This window comes from Larimichthys crocea, chromosome IX, assembly GCF_000972845.2.
Source record: "Larimichthys crocea isolate SSNF chromosome IX, L_crocea_2.0, whole genome shotgun sequence".
Classification (NCBI taxonomy): domain Eukaryota; kingdom Metazoa; phylum Chordata; class Actinopteri; family Sciaenidae; genus Larimichthys; species Larimichthys crocea.
The window spans coordinates 10,847,379-10,867,003 of record NC_040019.1 but is presented as its reverse complement, the minus strand read 5'-3'; the positions used below and the strand labels follow the sequence as shown (position 1 = coordinate 10,867,003).

Here is a 19,625-nt window from a genome sequence, read left to right as displayed (position 1 = left end):
AGGTTCAAATAGATCCACCAAGTGTCTGATGGTATAAAAGAATGGTGATGGCGATCCATTCACAGGCACCAGAAACCAATGGTTTTGTTGATTTACTGACTCAGCAGGTCCTTCACCAAAATGGGCCTCTGAAACAGTTCATTCAGGAAGTGAGCAGGTCATGACATCATTTCCTCTACTGTCAGTCCAGGAAGCAGGAATACTTTCCAGTTTCCGCTCTGGTTGAAATCATCTTTCACTTTTCCTCGAAAAACTTCAATTTTGATGCAAAGTGTGTGTGTTTGTGTGTGTGTATGTGTTGGCTGCTATATATGGTATTTTTCAGTTAGTACCACTTCTTTATATTCTGGTGTTTTATTCATGTTATGCACTTCCTACTTCTAGTCTTTAATTGTTGTTTTTTTTACTTAGAATTTTATTGTTCGAGGGTGAGGGCAATAAACAACGCACCAAGTTAAAGATACTGAGAGATACAACCCAAATCCTTCCAAACAATCTGGAACTTTACAGATTTTATCAACATATTTACATATTACTTTTAATTTCCTCTTACATTAGCCAGGACAACAATTTATATCAGGCTCAGTTTGGAACGATAAGACAATAAAAAAAGTAATAATGTTAAGGTCTAAAGGTGGAAATGACACACAGATTTAATTTGGAAGCATCCATAAAGAAATAGTGGTACTAAAAATGCTATTAATAAATAAATGCACGCCAGAGATCCACATTAGACTTCAGATTCAGTACATTATAGCCAACTAAAATGTCTGAATCCAAATATAGTCGAGCTTGAATCTGTTTTTTGGGCAGTGGAATAAACTACAGCGCGCAGTAGCTGATTCTGAGATGGAAAGGTCAAGAGAGCGAGCTAAAACCACTCCGTAGCCCACAGATATTGATTTCTCCCACAGCAAAGCGTACTGTAGGAAAACATCTGGGGATGCTTCTGTGTTTTAACTCTACTTTGTTCTACACAATATGTGGCCCCTGTATCCCTCTGACCAAACAGAATAGATTCCGCAGTACTCTTCTCTAGTTTGTTTGTGCGCTGATCAAACACTGCAGACGAGAGGGCACGCACACACACATACACACAAAAAAAGGTCTAAAAAACCACAATGTGTGAGCCATCAGACAACTGACGATACGAGACACATCCACAAGGAGATACGTGAACACATGATCTGTGATCTGCCAGCGCTTGTGCTGTTTAAGTTTGTAGGAGAGTGTGTAAGCAGTTATCTTAGTGTCCTCCCTCCTCGTCTTTGGTTCGTCATCAAGGCCAGCTGAGATGCAGCCTGCTTTTGTCTGGCTCAAACAATGGACGGTACTGCCGTGAGTCACTTTGCACACACGCACGCACACACACACACAAACCATTCATCTATCAATGCCAACAGTGAAAGCAGGCAAAGCTCAAGTCATGATATGTTGCCATGATGTACATGATTAAATTTAATCCTACAACTAATGGTTATTTTCATTATCGATAAATCTTGTTTAGTCTATGAAAACTGTGAAACATTTCTATTACAAAAAAGATAAAAACTTGGTTAGAAAATATCTGGTTCTTAGATTAAAAGACTGAAGGTATAAGTCCGAGTACATAAGAAAAATCAGATCAGAAGCTGTATTTTGGGAAGAAACATCCAATAACTACTGTTACATGCACTGCAAACAGTGAGCTGAAGCTTAATGACTATATTGAGAAAACATGTAATACAATCTGATCCAGTTCAGTCAATTTTAGATGATTTTGGCAACTACGGCAGTGTGTTTTAGTCACAAATTCAATGATACGCTTTTGAACACACTACCGCAATGATTCAAGCCTTTATCTGGCCTCATCAGCTGAGGCTCATGGGTGTTGTAGTATGTAGACCTGCGCACGTTGCAAAAATGACAAAAGGCAAAACCTGATTTATCAGAAACAAAGTTGAAATCATTAAAACTGGTGAGATGATCGTATGCTGCATTACCCAGAAGAGTCCTGTGTGTCTATGAAGTAACATTAAAGAAGTCCAAACTCACCTTTTACTGCTGTATAACAAAGAAAAGTAACCTATTCTTACATTTGAGATGTGGAAGGCAGTGAATATTTGGCTTTTTTTTTTTTGCTAAAATAGTCTAGTCTGACTCATCGTTTCAGGTCTAGTCCACATCATCAACCTTTGCAAAGATTTTGATTTGAAAAGTGTCCACAGCCCACATCAATCCACACAGCCTCCTCTCTTTCTTTTCCTCGTCTTTAAGTCTCTTAATTCTTCCCTCATTGTGTCACTTTGCGTGCAGACAAATAACACCATCTTGTTGTAATGTGATCTGATCCTAAATTGGAGACGCAGCTACTGTATCTTACCAGTTTCGGGCTCCAGCGGCATAGTCAGACAGCGAGAAATTATCCCTCAGGGCCCAGTAACATGCCTGTTCAACTGTCTGTTTTCACTGCACAGAGCCAAATTAACCGTGATGCTAATTGCCAGCCGAGGCTGTCTCTTTCTTTCTTCCAGCATTTGCATTTATTGCTCATGCTCACGCATGCTGTCCAGAGATTCAGTCATTTCTATATATATCTATACATTTCCTCACTTCATCTCCTCCTACATTTATTTCTGTCTGTCACCAATTCTTTCCACTTCTTTTCTCCCTTCTCTTCTTCCACTACAGAAGCTGAAAGGATTTCTTTCTCTGCACTGCTTTTGTTGCATGACTTGGTCGATTAAGTCCATATCTGTCAAAGTAAACAAAGCTTCTCATGGTATGGATGGCAAATTTAAAAATGTGTTTCGCACTTTCAAAAATGGATTTAAATATTCTGACACATGAGATTATGCCGATTGATGTGGACGAGTGCTGAAGGACGTCCTATAGGTTCTAGAGACGGGGTCCTCAGCGGGGAGGCAACCCCAGCACTGAGAACTCCCGTTGGGACGCCCACAGTCAGGAAGCCCCAGGCATGTGTCAAATCACTGGCCAAGGACGTGCTACGCACACACACACACACAGTTGTTAAGATTCTGAAGTGTGGTCTGTTTAATGTGTGACGATGTAAATGCGAGGACATGTAGATGAGTAGTTCCAGTGTGCACATGTAGGAGTTGTTAGCATAATGACCTACTGTGGTGCTGAGATTAGTTACGCAGTCTATCTGGTAATGGCAGAGGAAACTGTGTGCGCCATTGTTTCCTTTTGTGATGTCTGAATATCTTCACGTTGCCACCCTGACTTCCATGCGACTGGGATGTAAAGCGAGAAGACAGAAAGAAAAAAAAAAAACACACCATAGTTTGTTCCGTCACATCCTTTTTTTTTTTTTTTTTCCTGTTAGTTTATTTTTCAGTTGCTTAGAAAAACAAAACAAACAAGAGCTCACAGATGACCCACTAATAACCAAACCTACAGCTTTGTCTGTGCGCCGACCGGAGCCTCGTTTTATTTCCAAATTTATGAGAATATGCAAATGAAGGTGCGTCTCATTCAATCGTCGGGTGAGTCATGTGACCCGAGCAGAGGGGTCTAAGGGCACGGGGGGTGCGGCGGGGGGTAGGAAAGGAGGCTCCAGTGCCACAGACGAGGGGGGGGGGGGGGGACTCCCCCCTGCCCCCATCTGCTGTGAGAGCGACTCGCTCTTTGCATAATGGAAACTCACTGATGGGTTTTTCTTTTTCTTTTTTTTCTATTTCATAAACTAAAACACAGTAATACCACACTTACACACTTGCCAGCAAGCTAGGTATCACAACTGTTTCAGATGTCTTGGAAACCCACCAGACGGGGAAAAAAATATATATAAATGAGCTAAATATAATTTAAATAGAAACCTAGAAATAAAATAAAGACAACAAAAAGACAAAAAAATAAAACAACAAAACAAAAAAAAAAAAAATCACTTCTTAAGCAGACACACTTACAGACAGTTAGGCTGCACCGCCGAAAACATTTGTGAGCTTTTAAACCCTTCACCCTTCTTATCTAACTAATCTTCTGGGTTGTGTTTCTACCACACAGGATCTTTTTTCTTGATGCAAGACAGAGAAAATAATATAAAAACACTTAAAACTGCCAACGGAGTTTCAATGGGAACTAAGTATGCGTACGCATACGTGCATGTATGCGCGTTCGCGTGTGTGACGACTCCCAAACAATGAGCTAGTTCCTGACAGAAATGCATGGGAAGGCCAACATCAAGCCACACAAGCACAGTTTGTCCTGTGTCTAACATCTCTGTTGCACTATCACCCCCCCTCCTATTTCAATGTTTTTCTTTTAAATACTTGTAAATATACTGAATGCAGATTATATATATATAGAGAGAGAGAGCCCATTTACAAATGGTACATGATTGGCTTGGTACGTCAATATCATAGTTCACACGTTAGCTGGAATAAGGGTCACATGACTAGCTAATGAGGTCATACAAGATAAGATTTCTTCTTTTCATCATTGTCATCTTCAAATACACAGGTTAATAGTTGTCTTTTTTTTTTTCTTCCTCAAAAAACAAAAGCAAGATCAAATACAGTCGATACTAAACACTTGCAAAATGTCCACTGCAAAGAATGGCTTGAGTAGGAGAACTTTTTTAAAGAAGCACTTCACTTCGGTTTCTCAGTGTGCCATGCTTTTTTTTTTTTGTTGTTGTCACATCGTGTTTTTCCTCTTCAGATGTGTGTGTGTTTTTTTTTCTTTCTTCTTCAGTAAAAGAAAGATATGAATGAGTCCAACTGTTCAGTCCTCAGTTTGCCCTCAGGCCCTCAAAACAAGAGAGCTCCTATAAAAATGGATAATTGACAAGGCCACCAGTCCATTAAAACATCCTAAAGTTCCTCACTATGCTCAACCCATTTCTCTCACTACTGGGATTTCTTTTTTTTAAATATTAATCCTCAAGCACTGATCCAAATTCAAACTTTTTTGCTTTTTCTTTTTTTTCTTTTTCAAATTTGAAAGCAAATCGCCTCAAAACAGTGCAAAACAAATCAAACCTGTGCAATAAGGCCTATTACTAATACCTCATACATACATTTTATCATAAAAACGAGACTTCAAAATGAAACGACAGCAATAAAAACACTAAATGATTACAAAAATAATATATCAACAATGTGGTTAACAAAGCATGGACATGCACGGCTTAACAGAGGAGAAGAGACATTCCCCTGTAGGACAAAAACAAAAGAATTATCAGACAGCAGGTTCAGTTTGAATGCTTTTCTAATGCTGCCCCCCCCTCACAGCTGCAGTATTTCCACTGCTTCTGTTGTGACTCCGGCCCGAGCTCGGGGAGCAGGGAGCCGGGGTGCCAGAGGGGTGTGTTAGGAGTGTGTCGTCTCACATGGGCTCAAGCAGCCATCTGCCACCCCTACTCTAGCCAGCCTGATCCTTATCCTCAGTCCAGCCTGGCCCAGCAGGCCCGCTGTCTCATCCCCACAAAAAGGCTTCCTGCTGGGGGTTGTGTGGTGGTGGGGAGCTGGGGAGACAAAGGCAGGGAGGAGCTGTGGGAGCTGGGGAGCTCCACAGCGAGGCCCTTTGACCTGGTCCCTGGCCCGGCAGGGCAGACGGCCCAGACAGACAGCATCGTGTCTGCTCCGTGCCGCCTCCTCCTTCTCTCTCTTTTATCAGCCACACAGACCCCAGGGGCTGACGGAGAGACAGAGAGAGGGGGAGGAGAAAGGAGACAGAGAGCAGGGGGTGGTGGGCAAAATGAACACAATGAAGAGACTGACACGGACTACCCTGACTCTCCGCCCCCCTCTCCATTCATCTTTTGGTACGGATCTCTATATTCCCTACGGACAGGCTGCTGCCCTCTCCTCCTCTCCCCTATGTGACCCCTCTCGTCTGTTCCCTCCTTTATCCCCTCAGCAGCCACAGCCAGGCGAGCCGCCCGCACTCTGTGAGGCCGAGCACGCCCCTGCTGGCCGTCTATACGCTACCATTTTCTCAAAATGTGTGTCAAATATGCTTTTCATTGTTTGAACGCCACATGTAGTGTTGCCTTGATGGCTCGAGGATACCTGTGGATAGTGTGTGGTTTGTTTGTGGCAGTGGTCGCCTATCGTGCAGAAATTACGGAAATATACAGTTAAACAACCATGTAAAGCATGTGTTTATTTACGTAAGAGAAATTCCTGTGTTTTGGTAAAACTAGGAGAGCGGATTGATGCTCAACTGATTAGAGTTTCCACTGGGCGTCGGGGTTGGGTGGGTGGGGGTTGTCTCCTCTCCTCCTGGTGCAGCTGGCACCTAGGCAGTAGTGGTGAGCTTTTGGATGGTACGGTTGTAGTATTGGGTGGTGAGAGCCTCCAGGGGGCTCCAGCGGTGTGCATGCAGCTCGATGACCTCCATGAGGAGGGAGCGGGTCAGTGGAGATTCGGCCGGGCAAAGCATCTTGTCTCTGACGGCTGCTAGGAGCTCGATCATCATCTCTGGGAGCTGCTCTTCAAGGAGACGCCCCATGCTCTGCAACTGGAGGAGGGAGAAGAGGGAGGGAGGAGGTCAGAGAAGGTGTTCTCTTACCGAGAGCAAAACACGTCTGGCACCTTGTTACTGTGGATACAGTCAGACAGCAGTGGTTCACACACCCTCTGGCCATAGAGCTGAGTGTGTGTGTGTGTGTGTGTGTGTGAAAGCCTGCTGGTAAGTAATCAAAAGTGCATCGAGAGGATGTGGTTCTGTTTGCGAGCATCTGGGAACTGTTTGACAACCAGATCTCACCTGTCTTATGTGGTTTTACCTCTCTGAGCTTATTGCTCCCGTACAACGACTGAAGTCCGTCTCATTTAAACCATAACTCTCCTTAAATTCATCTGCCCTGCTTTATTATTCATAACTGCCAAGAGACTACTTTAGAATATCAAAGATGTGTGTCTTACAGTACATGCTGTGCATTAAAATAAAACATAGGCTTTATGGGTTATGGTACATTTGTTCCGATGTTTTATGCTTTTTAATTTTGTTGCTTGGCTCTTACACAAATCTTAAAAACACAAGCATTAACGGTGTGTGTGTGTGTGTGTCAGAGAGAGAGAGGTCCATACCTCCATGGAACAGCAGAGGACTGCATCTTCTTTAATGTCCGTGGACTCCAACAGCTAAAATGGACAAGAAGAGACAGTGTGTGAATACACTGCAAATCAAAGAGCTGCACAAAATAAAGGCAAGAGAAATATAAATGTTGTAACGGGAAGTTCAGCGTCGTGAGTGAGCAAAACCCAGCAAGGCTTGCACAAACAAATAAATGTATATTTGGATATAGGCCACGCGGGTGGGGAGATTAGGCAAATGCAAGTGTTTGTGTTTGTGTAAATCAGTTCACAAGAGTAGGGGGGAAAAAAGAGCTAATCCCTATTGTAAATATTTTCAACATTAACATTTCAAATCTTGGAAGTCAACACGCCCGGCTTTCATCCTGGCAAGCTTTCTAACCATCACACATCAAGGCGTGCTTTATACACACTGTATATCCCCATACAAACACACAGTATAGCTAAAAACAAACCGTGGAGCTGGTAAACATGCTAGCTGAAAGGAATTTAAGAAAGAATCTGGTTAAATACCCCTTTTCCAGCTCAGAGGCTGTTTCTAGAGTACTACTTTGATTAATCTGAAGGAGGTAAAGGAAGTAACAGGGAGGGTTAAATGCTGGAGTGATGTGTAATTAATCCTTGGAGGCATAGACCTGATGCACAATGAGTAAAATGAAGTATAAATACAGAGTACAGGCACACAATCATGGGAAAAAAAACAACAACTTGGATTATGGAGAGAATACATTCGAAGCAGGATTTAGTGGCATCTCGCAGTGTAGTTGTGGATTGCAACCCCCTTGCTTCACCTTCTCCTTCCATGGGTGAAGGCTCTAGAGTCTGGTTTGTCCATTCTGTGATACTGTAGAAACAGTGTCTATAGATATAAAAGGCTCATTCTAAGGTAACAACACACAAGAAATCTTATTTTCAGATGTTTATACACCAATGAAAACACTTTTATGATGACTTTTATCATATTATATAATTTCTGACATTCTGTAAATAATCCCCTAAATCTTACACACTGGAACTTTTAAAGACTAGTCAGTCTTGTTGATGAAGCTACAGAGAATTATCACCAGAATGTGCAGCTTCCCTCGACGTCATGCAGCTTTCAGCTCATTGTTTAGCTGTCCCGGTCCCACCGCTATACTGTTCTGCTCTCACAGAGTTCCTTTTTAGCTTTTTAGCTGCTATTTATAGTGAAAAAGCTTTAAAAACCCATTGTACACTACCTGAAACTAGCTGGTGAACATAGTGGAGTATCTAGCCAAATAAGATTAAGTGCCAAATATTTCCCTTAGGAGTTAGTTGGTAGAGACCAAAAACAGAGCTGCAGGTGGACAGAAACCATCCACATTTTATGGATGCCCAGCATGAGAATTCATGTTGTTAAAATGTCGTAACTACTGTTACAGAGTTATTATTATATACAGTTGTTATGTGTAAATGATTAAATTCTCGGTTCACAACTTGTCCCTGCTGCAACCGAGTAGCCAATAAAAAACAGTTATTGCAGGTTTAAATCAAGAGGATTAAACGGAATAATGGCGAGCGTTTTAGTTTTTTCGGTTGGCATGATATAGAGGGGCTTCAGCAAACAGGAGCCTCCATGCATAGAGCAGTAGACAGACAGACAGACAGACAGACACAGACTGAAGTATGCTTAAACACTAGCTTTAAGAAAGAGAAACACCTGAATCTTCATAACTGACATAGAAACAACCATCTGATCCTAAGGCGCACATTCAGTATAAGCTGGCCTGTTATTTCCACACTGTAAGCTTAATGGTATTCCACCTATCATTCAGGCCCAGCAGTTGCGCAGACGTCAGCTCCTCAGTATGCTTACGACGGGTGTGGTGACAGGGTGGCCGTTTGATGTGGGAACTCAAGTCTCGTCGTTCCCGGAGTTGGAGAGCTATGTGACAAGCAGGATTAGCGCATAATGAGTTCTCTGGGGAGCTTGGGGAGAAGTTTTTGCTTAGTACGTTTAAAACGTTATAATCTATACTCATCTATAATCAGATCTCCTATCAACTGCAATAGCTTCTCTTTCTCTCTCTGTTTTCCAGTGTGGAAGCTCTCCTCCGTCATTCCTACACCATAATATGCAGAAAAACGCTTTCTGTGAAACTACGTAACACACAGAGTCTCTGCTGAAGCTAAAGCCAGCCAGATCTCTTGTTGGTTAAAGAAACAAAGCTTGCTGTGCTGGGAAGCCTTATACTCAATTTACAGTATTTTCACTCAAAAGACATTTTGATCAGTAACATAAAAAGCAACAAAACTAGGACAGCTGTGATCCTCTTGCAGCACAGAATGGAAGAACATACTGGAACAATGCCTTGAGTGTCTCAATTAAGTCAACTAGAAAAATATCCCCATCCATGTCTGTCAAGTCTTCTGCTGAGGCTTCATCTGTCTTTCAGTCTGACATCACTTCTCAAACGCGCGTGTTTGTATAAGATGAAAAGCTGTCATCATACCGCTGGCTACGGAAAAAAGAAAGGATGTGCGAGCGCTGAGAGACAAGCATGTTTCATCAGGATACTAAAGACACACAGAGTGCTCAAAGTTAAAATTATGACTACTTCAACTTTTACTGGGTTTCCAATAGTTGCATAGCAACAGCAGGTCTAGCGTCAGGACCAGCACTTCCCTTAGTTACGTTACATAATATTACTCTATTTCTATCGTAGCAGTGCTGTACTTTACTAACTTTCAATCATTTGATGCTAAAAATATTCAAAATACAGATTTTAAAAGCACACATATTTTTGAGTCGCTTGTCATCAACTCCAAGGGTCCATACTGACTATCAAAGAGGGATACCTAAGCACAATATAAATAGCTCCTGAGGTCACTACCAGAGACAGTGTGTGCACATGCAGTCTGCAGTGTCCAAGTGCAAACCAATATCCTGATGAAGGCCTATTTGGACCATATGCAGGTGGATTTTATCTGGTTTTTTTTGGTATTGTAATAACAATCTGCTTTTTTCATGTTGCCTGCTATGTTGTTACTTATTACTTTTTAAACTTTGGTCTGGATAAACATTCATTTCAACTTTGAGTGGGTGCATTTCACCTGTTTAATGCACATGTTGTTTGGCTCAATCACTGTTCTAAAATTACACACTCACCACAAAGTTTCTTAACAACCTGCAGTACGTAACCACAGTAACGTGCTGAGACAGTAGCAAGCCCAATAAACCAATTTTAGATGGTGATCCAGAAACATTTAATAAAGAAGTTTAAATTTAAACTGTGCTTCAGTGTGCACATAGATGATGAATACCTAATCTACTTCATCTATGTGCATTATTAAAAGTAACTATAATCGCTATGTTTTAAATAATAATGTATCGTGACAGTGAATTTCCGCTCATTGTTCAGCTGTCTGACCAGCAACTGTCATCACTGTTTTGGTTCATTTGGTTCGTTTAGTTCCTAGACGCAGCAGGCAGCTGTTTTCTGAGAAAAAATTTGGATAAACTCACCGTACTGTACACAGCAGATGAGACTTTAGTTACTAAAGATAGTGGTAAGCAGAAATGGAACTAAAACTTGAGTAATTATTGGTCTTCCATTCATCAGGTGACCAGAAATGAACGCTAATGTTGCTCTGTAACTTCTGGTTGTGTAAAATAGTATCTGTTTCTTCAGGAAAAGGTGATAATGTGTTAGTTTACAGATTGAGAGTAAGTTTGACATTTCTGGCAACGGAGCGTGGTGTGTTACCTGTTATAAGGTGCGCATTAATGCAGATGAGTGGAGGATGATTAAACATGCTGCATCTATGTCGATTGTGGCATTTTAAAAAAACACTGTTGGGTTGTGTGACTCATGATTGGTTGCGATCACAGCTCATTAACTCATTCTCTATATATATTAATAGCACGTGTATCCCAAACACACTTCCTAACACACCTCAGTTGTTACCTAATCCTGTTCTGCGGGCTATGAACACAGAAGACTTCCACGCACACACGCATACACATAACACAGACAAGTGCACGTTATCGCACAAATCTTGTAGCTGGAACCCAAAACTACGTGTTACAACAGGATAGACAAAACAGCAGATGGATAAAAATCAGGAACAATGGGCTCTGTTGAATATGCACATTATGGCCGTGCAACCACAAGCACGCGCGCGCACACACACACGCACACATAATTACACAAATATTTTGACATTGTTCCCAGGTGTATTCTGACCTCAAGCATCGTCGGGCTAAATGTGACACTGCTGATGCTGTATTACGGAGGTGTGTTTGTGTTTATTTCTGACTGAGTACACCGTGCGTCCACACCCATGGACATGCTGCCGGGCCGTCTGCTGAGATGGTGCCCTGGGAATACGCTCAGACAGGGCGTGGATGGCATTAGTTGCGTGTTGATTGTTGTGCTCGTTTGCGAGACGCAGGGTGTGTGTTGAGTGCCAGACCGGCAGGGGTGTGTGGGCGGTAAAACTACCTTGCACGTGCCTCAACACGGCTATTATTTCTTCTTCTCTACCTCACCAACTGCACATTAAAAACAGTTTTCACTCCCAGATTCTGTCGTCTCCCTGTCCCTTCTCTCTTCTACCTGATATGCTATGAGTAAACTTCCTCAGCACTAACTGTCAACCTGACCACAGTCTCATCTGCTTCCTCTCACCTCTTCTCTCTCACCCCCTTCCACCGTCACTCGCTTCCCCTTTCAATATCCCATCTGTCGTACTTCTGTATCGTGGTGTCTCTGCTGTGGCTAGCGTATATGGTTTCCATGGTGATCATGGAAGTTTGCGTGTAATAGAGCATGACCAGCCGATGAAAAATGAACCAGGGGTCACGCATTTTCCTGGAACGGATGGTGTCCTGACTGGTTGCACCACTAACCAAACCTCAGTGTGGTGTCTGGAGTCTAGACTAGGTCTGACCAAAAACAGGAAACTCTGGCTTGGTGCACGTATTGATCTGAACAGACAAGATATACAGACTCAGCTGGACACTCCTCTCACTGGAACACATGGACGGGTTCAATCGATCTGTTATTGACATAGTTATTGATTTAAAAAAAAAAAAAGAATGAATGAATACAGACCTCTCGTAGGCAGGTGTAGATGGGACACACCAGCACTCTAAACGGCTCCCCAGAGCTGCTCCTCATGGTACCAAACACCTCGCATAAGAAGGTGATGAAACCTAACCACCTCTCTACATCTGACTGCTGGTGCTCCTCTCGACGGGAGAAGTCCCTCTGTGTGGAGGTGGAGAAAGGAAAAAAAAAGAAGATGCATACAGATTAAATTTTGGAAAACACACTCAAACACTACAGCTTATCCAGATTTCATGTGTAATAGAAGTTCTAGGTAGGCGGCAGAGAAGAGGGTATTTAAGCGTTTCACGGGTTCATCAGCAGTGGTGGTAATCAACATTATCATCCTTGCTATCTCTCTGATGAGAGTTTTTGTAGGTGGGACATGTATTAACCTCGCTACTTAATGTACTTAAAGCTAAAAAGCAGCTGAAAAACACATTAAACAAATTCATGAATTTCTTTTATCTGCCAGAAGTAGAGGAGAATATGTTAATTTGCTTTGAAAGTGAAGGGTAGTGAACTGTGTCGGTGCCGTAAAAGTGTTGGGGTTAATAAGGGTTAATGCTTAATGCGCACTTGTAAAGATGTTATACGGCAGGTTAAACTGAAACTTTATTAACAGTCACGTTGAATCGCTCTGCTTGTCATTTTTTTTCCTGCCTGTTACTGTGGACTGAAGTGCACTGAAAACACAGGCGGCTTATATTCTCACACACTCGTACAGTAAAGGCCTGCTTTCACCTGGATACAGAGAATATTCAGCCTTGAATGGATCCAACAACAAAAAAAGAAAAGAAAAACTCACTCACGCTGACAAAAACAAACATACCACGCACACTCAAAAACAACAAGAAAAGCAGACAAGAAAGAGGACTGAAGCGTTAGCAACAGAGAGGACGAGCTTATTTGATAAAGGAGGATGATGAGGAAGCTGCCAACTGCATTAGCGAGGCCACATGCTCTTCTTAGCCATGCTTAATAAACAGCATCTTTCATAGGTAACAGCCTGGCTACTTTTAATCAAAGCAACAACAAACCCAGATGCCTCTCTTTTAATAAGCTGAGCGGTCACAGACTAATTGCCCCCACATTGAGATCCAGGGGTCTGGAAGCAACGATCGGTAATGACAGCCTTCATGGGCCTACTTATGACATTTAAAACGTTTTAAAGAGAAAAGCCAAAATGTCAGAGACAAGGAGGGGGTCCGTGCTGGCTGGGAAGTGGGAATTAAAAGTGAGAAATAAAAAAGAGGAGGAGGAGGGACCACACGGCTGTGAAAAAGAGGGGGATACATAAAAAGCAAGGGGGGGGGGGTTTAAGGATCAAGGAAGGATTCACTCCTGCTGGATCCAGGATAAAAATATCAACATCTAAAGAGAGAGGTGTTTCAGTGGAAAAACACAAAAACAGAAGGGAGGAGGAAAAAAAAAGAAAAGTGTAGGAGTGTAGTCTAAAAGAGCATCTGCAGGACAAGGAAACAGGAGTAGGAGTGAAGGGAGGGAAAAGAAAGACATGGCCAGGCAGCAGGTGGGTTAACATTTAGACTTTGAATGCCATCTCAAGACAGCGTGCATGTCTTGTTTGCCTTCATCTAGACTGCCTGACGCTCTGGCGAAATTGTCTGACTCTCAGGATAGAGCGAGGGGTTAAAGGGAGGAGCATGGTTAGAGAGCGAGGGAGAGAGAAAGAGGAGGAAGTGCGCAGGGAGAAGTGGCGAGGCACTGGCCCATGTCGTTCTGGGTGAGGGGAGGCGATAAGTCAGGGTGGGGGGTGGGGGGGGACATGGTAATAGAGAGTTCATGAGGGAGAAGAAGGTGAGAGATGCAGTGAAATATATGGCTTAGAGGATGTTTTCATCACAGGTGCAAGACTGGAACTATGCTGCTAAGTTAAGGGAGGGAGGGGGTCGCTCTCCCTTGGGTGCTTAGATTAGCTACTCTGTGCGCTGACATTTACTGTACAACTTCACACACAGACTTGGATTACACCTGAAAGTGCTTCCTCATAAAACTAAGGTTGAATGAAACCTCTGAGATACATACATACAACATACATTATAAAAAAAATGCTTTAAAATGTATTTCTTTGGGAACTTATTTAGCTGAAAGTCACACAGGGAGTGATTCAAAAAGTAAAGTAACAGACTTTAGTGCAAGATACGAAACACTTTCAGGGTCATCATCTTTAAAATGTTTTTTTAATTTTTGTCTTAATTGAAAGTCTTGTTTTATTTTCAGCAGCAAAGAAGCTGCAACAACAGAGCACGTCTGACCTTGATAAATGACTTAAAGCATTTCGATACCAATTAGCACATAATTTTCTGTTGATTGACTTAGCGTTTCAGGACTAATTGTGACTTAATTGTAAATCAATTGTTGCTGATAGATACTTGCAGACTAGTACAAGTCCCGTGAGAGAGATCCCACTTCAAGCTCTAATGGAGCTAACACAGACTGAATAAAAAAAAGAAAGAAAAAAAAATATATATATCAGAATCAGTGCAGAAAATTATTCAAAGAAGACAACACTTTTTCTAATTCAAAACTGATGCTAACAAGATCCACTGAGACTCAAAACAGTGGCGCTTGCACAGACAAAAGTAGAGACAGTCATATCAGTGTGTTCATTTTTTAACCACGCAGTAGATGCTCTGTCAGCTCATTATCAAGACAGCAGCTTGTTGCACAATCAGTAAGCAGTCTCCTACAGTGTGAAGAAGTGCTCAGATCTATTGCTTAAGTAAAAGCAGCAAAGCTTTGCGTAATCTGAACAGGTCTAATCAGCCACATAACTCAAAATAAAACCATCATCTAACAATGTTCTATAGTTTAGAAGAAATCCAGTCAGTAAAGACTGCAGCTCAATAATTCCCTCTCACCTGCAGCATGTTGAGGAGCAGCGATCTGAATTTGGTCCCCTCCACCATGAACAGCGCCATCTTGTCGCAGAGCTTGGCGGCTGTGGCGGCGAAGCTTCTGTCTGACACGGCTTTGGAGTAGATCGTGCTGACCACCTGAGCCAGGGTCTCCTCGGACCGCGCCGAACTCTGAGCCTCCTCCATGAAAGAGGCCAGCTGCTGCTCCACCCCGCTGCTGTTGCTTCTCATGCTGTTCAGAAGGTCCACCAGTCGGTCCATGCTCTGTGATCCGGAGCCTGACGCCGCCACTCGTGCCTCCTCCTGAGGTGGGAGATGAGACGAGACATGAGTGGTAGGCAAGAGTAAGCAATTTGAACACAACTCAGGAAGTAATTTCAATGAAGGAAAAATGAATGCTAGGCTAATTTGTCACAAATATTACAATGGAGCAAGTCAATTAGGCCCAATAAAATTTAGAAAACGTCCATTTCACAGTTGCTCTAGTTAGAAAAATATGGATAAATACAGTAGATAGAACGATTAAAGGCTATTATCTGTTTAATGTGTTGTTGAAATTTAATTTATTTACACTCTACCTTTCAGCAAGACCCCCCATCATGTTCCAAATGTGTTCATTTGAATACATTTTCAACTGGAGGATGTTTAGCACTGTTAATTACATAAAAGTGTGTATTGTTTCAGTAATTTTCAATAGTTTATCCATTACTCTTACTAACTATTTCAACCATTTATCCATTAGATTGTCAATTTCTCTGCCAAATTTACTAACAAGGTTTCATTGTTTCATGTTCAGCTGTTAGTGCTGACTCACTGTATGTGGAAATTTATTTTTGAGAATCATGTTTTTTTTCTCTCGTATGTAGTACATCCTAATCAAGCAAGCGCTAGCTCTAAGACCGGATCTATTGATTCACTGGTGTCACTGAGGATATGTTTATTAATTCCTGCCTTGCGGCCTTGCTGGGGTCCTGTGCTGTCAAATCAAACCTTCCCTGGTGGTAATGACTTAGCTGTAGAAAGACAGAGCTGAGAGAAGCGACACAGTTGGCTGACTCGTCAGTTTAATGCACACAGTGGAAAACATCAAAAACTGTTAAGCTAATGCCGCGTTAGTTTCTTCACCTCCTCAGTGAGAACATGAAGCCCCCCCCACCCCCCCCCCCCGCCAGTCTCGGTGTGTCACTCTGAATGCTAAATATCTAAGTGTGTCTACATATTAATGACTGTACGTGTTTGAACATAACGAAAGTAATTATGAGGCTAAAATGGTAGCGTGTGTGTACACATAGACATTAGTCCTGCTTCCCATAATACAAACTGACAGGCACTAAGCAGCTTTTCAGTACCTTGTCCTTTAGTCTCCTCCTCAGCCTCTCCTTTGACGACTGCAGCAAGCTGATTTTGGGCTGCTCCGACTGGCCCTCGCTTGCCTTTCCACTTCCTGGTGTGTTGACAGATTCCTTGACTGTCAGATCTGGGAAAGCATTCGTGTTGGATATTGACTCGGGCCGGGGTGATTCGTTGGGAATCTTGCTGCCGAAGTCATGAGGTGGTCTGATGTGGTCATTGCCTGGTTTTACATTCTCAGTCTCTCTGTCTTTGGTTGTTCTTGGGGGCATTCCTTTATCACCTGTAGCGTTTGTCTGTCCATGCCCCTGACCTTTCTGATTGTGGTGCCAACGCCGGTTCTGGCTGTATCCGTGGTGTTGTGGTCCTCCTTGGCGCTGCCCATGTCCTCCTTGATACTGACGAGGCGGCTGACCGGCACTACTGTTTCTGTTATCTCCTAGTTCTGTTAAACTTTGATGCTGTTGGTTTGGAGACTGTTGTTGGCTTTGATCCCTCTGGCGTTGTGGTGACTGTTGTTGTATCATCTGAGGTTGGTTCTTCCCTCCAACACCACCTCCTCCTCCCTGAGGCCGCTGCTGTTTCCTGGAATGAGGACAGGTTTCAGTTTATTGTGATGTAGCAGCAGCAGCAGCAGCTGGATTTGACCATAAACTGCTCTGGTCCACTTTGACCACCCCACATGGCACCATGATGTTCTACATCCTCCTCCTGCCCCTGTGTACCACCTAAAAATCTCCCTTTAATTCATTGTTAGATCATTTAAAATATACCATTTGTATTTCTTCTTCAACTGTCTCAATGCTGTTTTGCAAATATGACTATGACAATTCACAACCAGACACATACTCTAACCTATCATCTACTGACACAATCTTTAAGCAGCTATAAAAAAAAATCAAAAGCCCGATGACTGCTTACATGTGGATGCACAGTGTGTCTGTGTTTTCCTGTCCTGCATAGCTGTGTCCTGCTGCTGCACTGGCTCTGGGCTTGACAAGCCACTGACATATGGTCCAGGGGATTAGTCACCCTGGCACCTAGGAGGCAACCTATTATCTGCCTGAGCCTGTGAACTCGCAAAAAAACTCGACTAGCAGCAGCTAGCACACTTTTATTTAGCCAGATACTGTAGTTCACCACCAACTTTATCCACTTCATTTCACCTGACAGGGGCAGCAGATGGAAAATAGCTAGTTGCTAAAAAAGCATCTCCTCTCTTTGCTTGACATGCTGTGTTTTTTTGTTTTTTTTACAAGGTCCCAGACAAATGTATTCAATGAAACAGACCAACAAAAAAGACACTACTGGCCTATAACTCGTGATATAAATGCTTACAAGGAGTCGCAGTGCATGTTGACAGACAGATAATTGGTTAAGCCACTATTTCTGAATTACATGATACACGAACTATCAAAACCTGGAGATAAAAAATCCAACTGTTAAGTTTGAAATCAGTAGTCAGCTACTGACCATGAGAATTAGCCCTGAACACTTCGACTGGACGTAGAAACAAGACATTAGTGCATAAACGCACACACGCGTTTCCAACCACACGCAATGTGCATCACCTTGGACACAAGTTCACAGTTGAGAGAAAATGTACAAACGTTGACTAATCAATAAACCATTTAAAAGCATAATAAGCAGTAAATCAGAGAATGTGTCTGTGCCCAGGTTCGTTCTGTTTGCAAATGCACTCAGTGGCAATGCAGTGAGTGAGACTTTGTATGTTAAACAGTACAAAATGCTTCTTGCATTCAAGCTTTGGTCCCTCTTTGAATAATAGAGGTAACAACACAAAAGCAAAACCTGCGACATCTACTGGGTTTTGGAGGCTGGATTGACGTCCAAAGAAAGTCAAAATGAGTACAAGTTCATCAGTGGCAAGACTGCAAATGTGGGCTTCATCCTTCCACACAAAACGTTTCCTTGCACTTTTTTAATTAAACAGCCTTCAAATGCTTGATTCTTTTTTAGACAACAATATGAAAAATTAATTTGTGCGGCAGATATTTTTCGAGGCGGCATCACAAAAGCATAGAAACTGTTCTACCTTGTGAAAGAGGACTGTGTGGCAAAAGTTAATCTGCAAAGTTAGGTAAGAACAACCTTGGAAATGTTCTTCAAGCTTAAAAGAAGTCAAATATATTAACGATGATCAGAATTTAGACTATGGCACTGTGAGATGGCAAAGATAATGGTTTTTATTGTCAAAAAAATAAATATTTAAAAAGTGAAGTTTTAAGGCCATAGGTTTAATTTACAATATAAAGCATTCCAATACAACACACTGAAGGAGGGATTTTCTCAGGAACATCTGGGTCAAGTTGGTCACTATAAATCAATACAAGAAAAGAGAGTGCTCTCTTGCAGGAGGAAATATTTTTAATTTGCTCCCAGACCCCTAAACTGTTCATATCTCTGATTTCTTCAGCAATTCAAAAGTAAATTCTGCTGTTGTTCCAGAAAATTAATCTGAAGTATTTGGATAATTGGAGAATTGTTTCAGTCCAAAATGCTTGTCTTTGGAGTGATTTGGATATCTTTGGGATTTGGATTGCTGGTTGCACAAAACAGGATATTTGATAATGTGACCTTGGGCATAATGGCAGATAAATAACTCTAAATCCAACATGTCTGTAAAATAGAAAGACCCCAACGAGACATAAACACACTGCCAGACTAAAGGAATGAAGCGAAAAGAAACGACAGTTCAGTCTGATAATCAGGCTAGTTAGACATCTCTCTCCACCAACGTTATCAAAACACTACTTTAAAGAAAAGTCTATCTTTTGGAGGAATAATGCTCCATCCCTCCTACACAATTACAGAAAGTGAATGTGTCCAAGTGTATATATAGTCTTTATGTGTGTGTGTGTGCCTTGGTTGATGTGTCGCCTGGCCCCTCTCCTCCACTCTCTTGGGGAGTCTGAGAGACAGTTCATCTTCTCAGTATGTACTCTATCCAACAGCTTGCCTCCAACTCAGTGGAAATATTCTCAGCATCTTTCTCATCTGTCAGACACAAGTCTTTAATCACATGTCTATAGTCGGCGCTTCTGTAGGACACAACGATTAAAGAACACCTTTATGTCAGGCAACTCCGATCAGCATCCTTCAGTATCTGTTCATTTCTACAGCAAACATTTAATTACTGCATAGCTGCTTATCAAGGTTTCACATTTTTAACCAGTGTTTAATAATAAAGTATAATAGCTTAACGTTGACTGACAGAAATCGTTAGATCTCATTTAATAGGAATGCAGGATGAG

At 42.1% G+C, this 19,625-nt stretch overlaps 1 protein-coding gene across 3 annotated transcripts in view; it reads right to left on the bottom strand.

Annotated features, from left to right (window-relative positions):
• Positions 1-3,293: 3,293 nt before the first annotated feature.
• Positions 3,294-19,625, bottom strand: part of ctif (CBP80/20-dependent translation initiation factor) — a 51,058-nt gene continuing 34,726 nt past the window's right edge. For 2 of the 3 annotated variants that reach the window (XM_010742569.3, XM_027282056.1), the window contains 5 exons: positions 16,350-16,935; positions 15,004-15,303; positions 12,128-12,283; positions 7,044-7,097; positions 3,294-6,471 (listed from right to left, as the gene is read on the bottom strand). In XM_010742569.3, the coding sequence (XP_010740871.1) occupies positions 6,250-6,471; positions 7,044-7,097; positions 12,128-12,283; positions 15,004-15,303; positions 16,350-16,935 (1,318 nt within the window). In that variant the 3' untranslated portion in view covers positions 3,294-6,249. Of the gene's footprint in view, positions 6,472-7,043; positions 7,098-11,701; positions 12,001-12,127; positions 12,284-15,003; positions 15,304-16,349; positions 16,936-19,625 lie in introns of those variants that run through there. The other variant, XR_003462860.1, reaches the window with a different exon arrangement.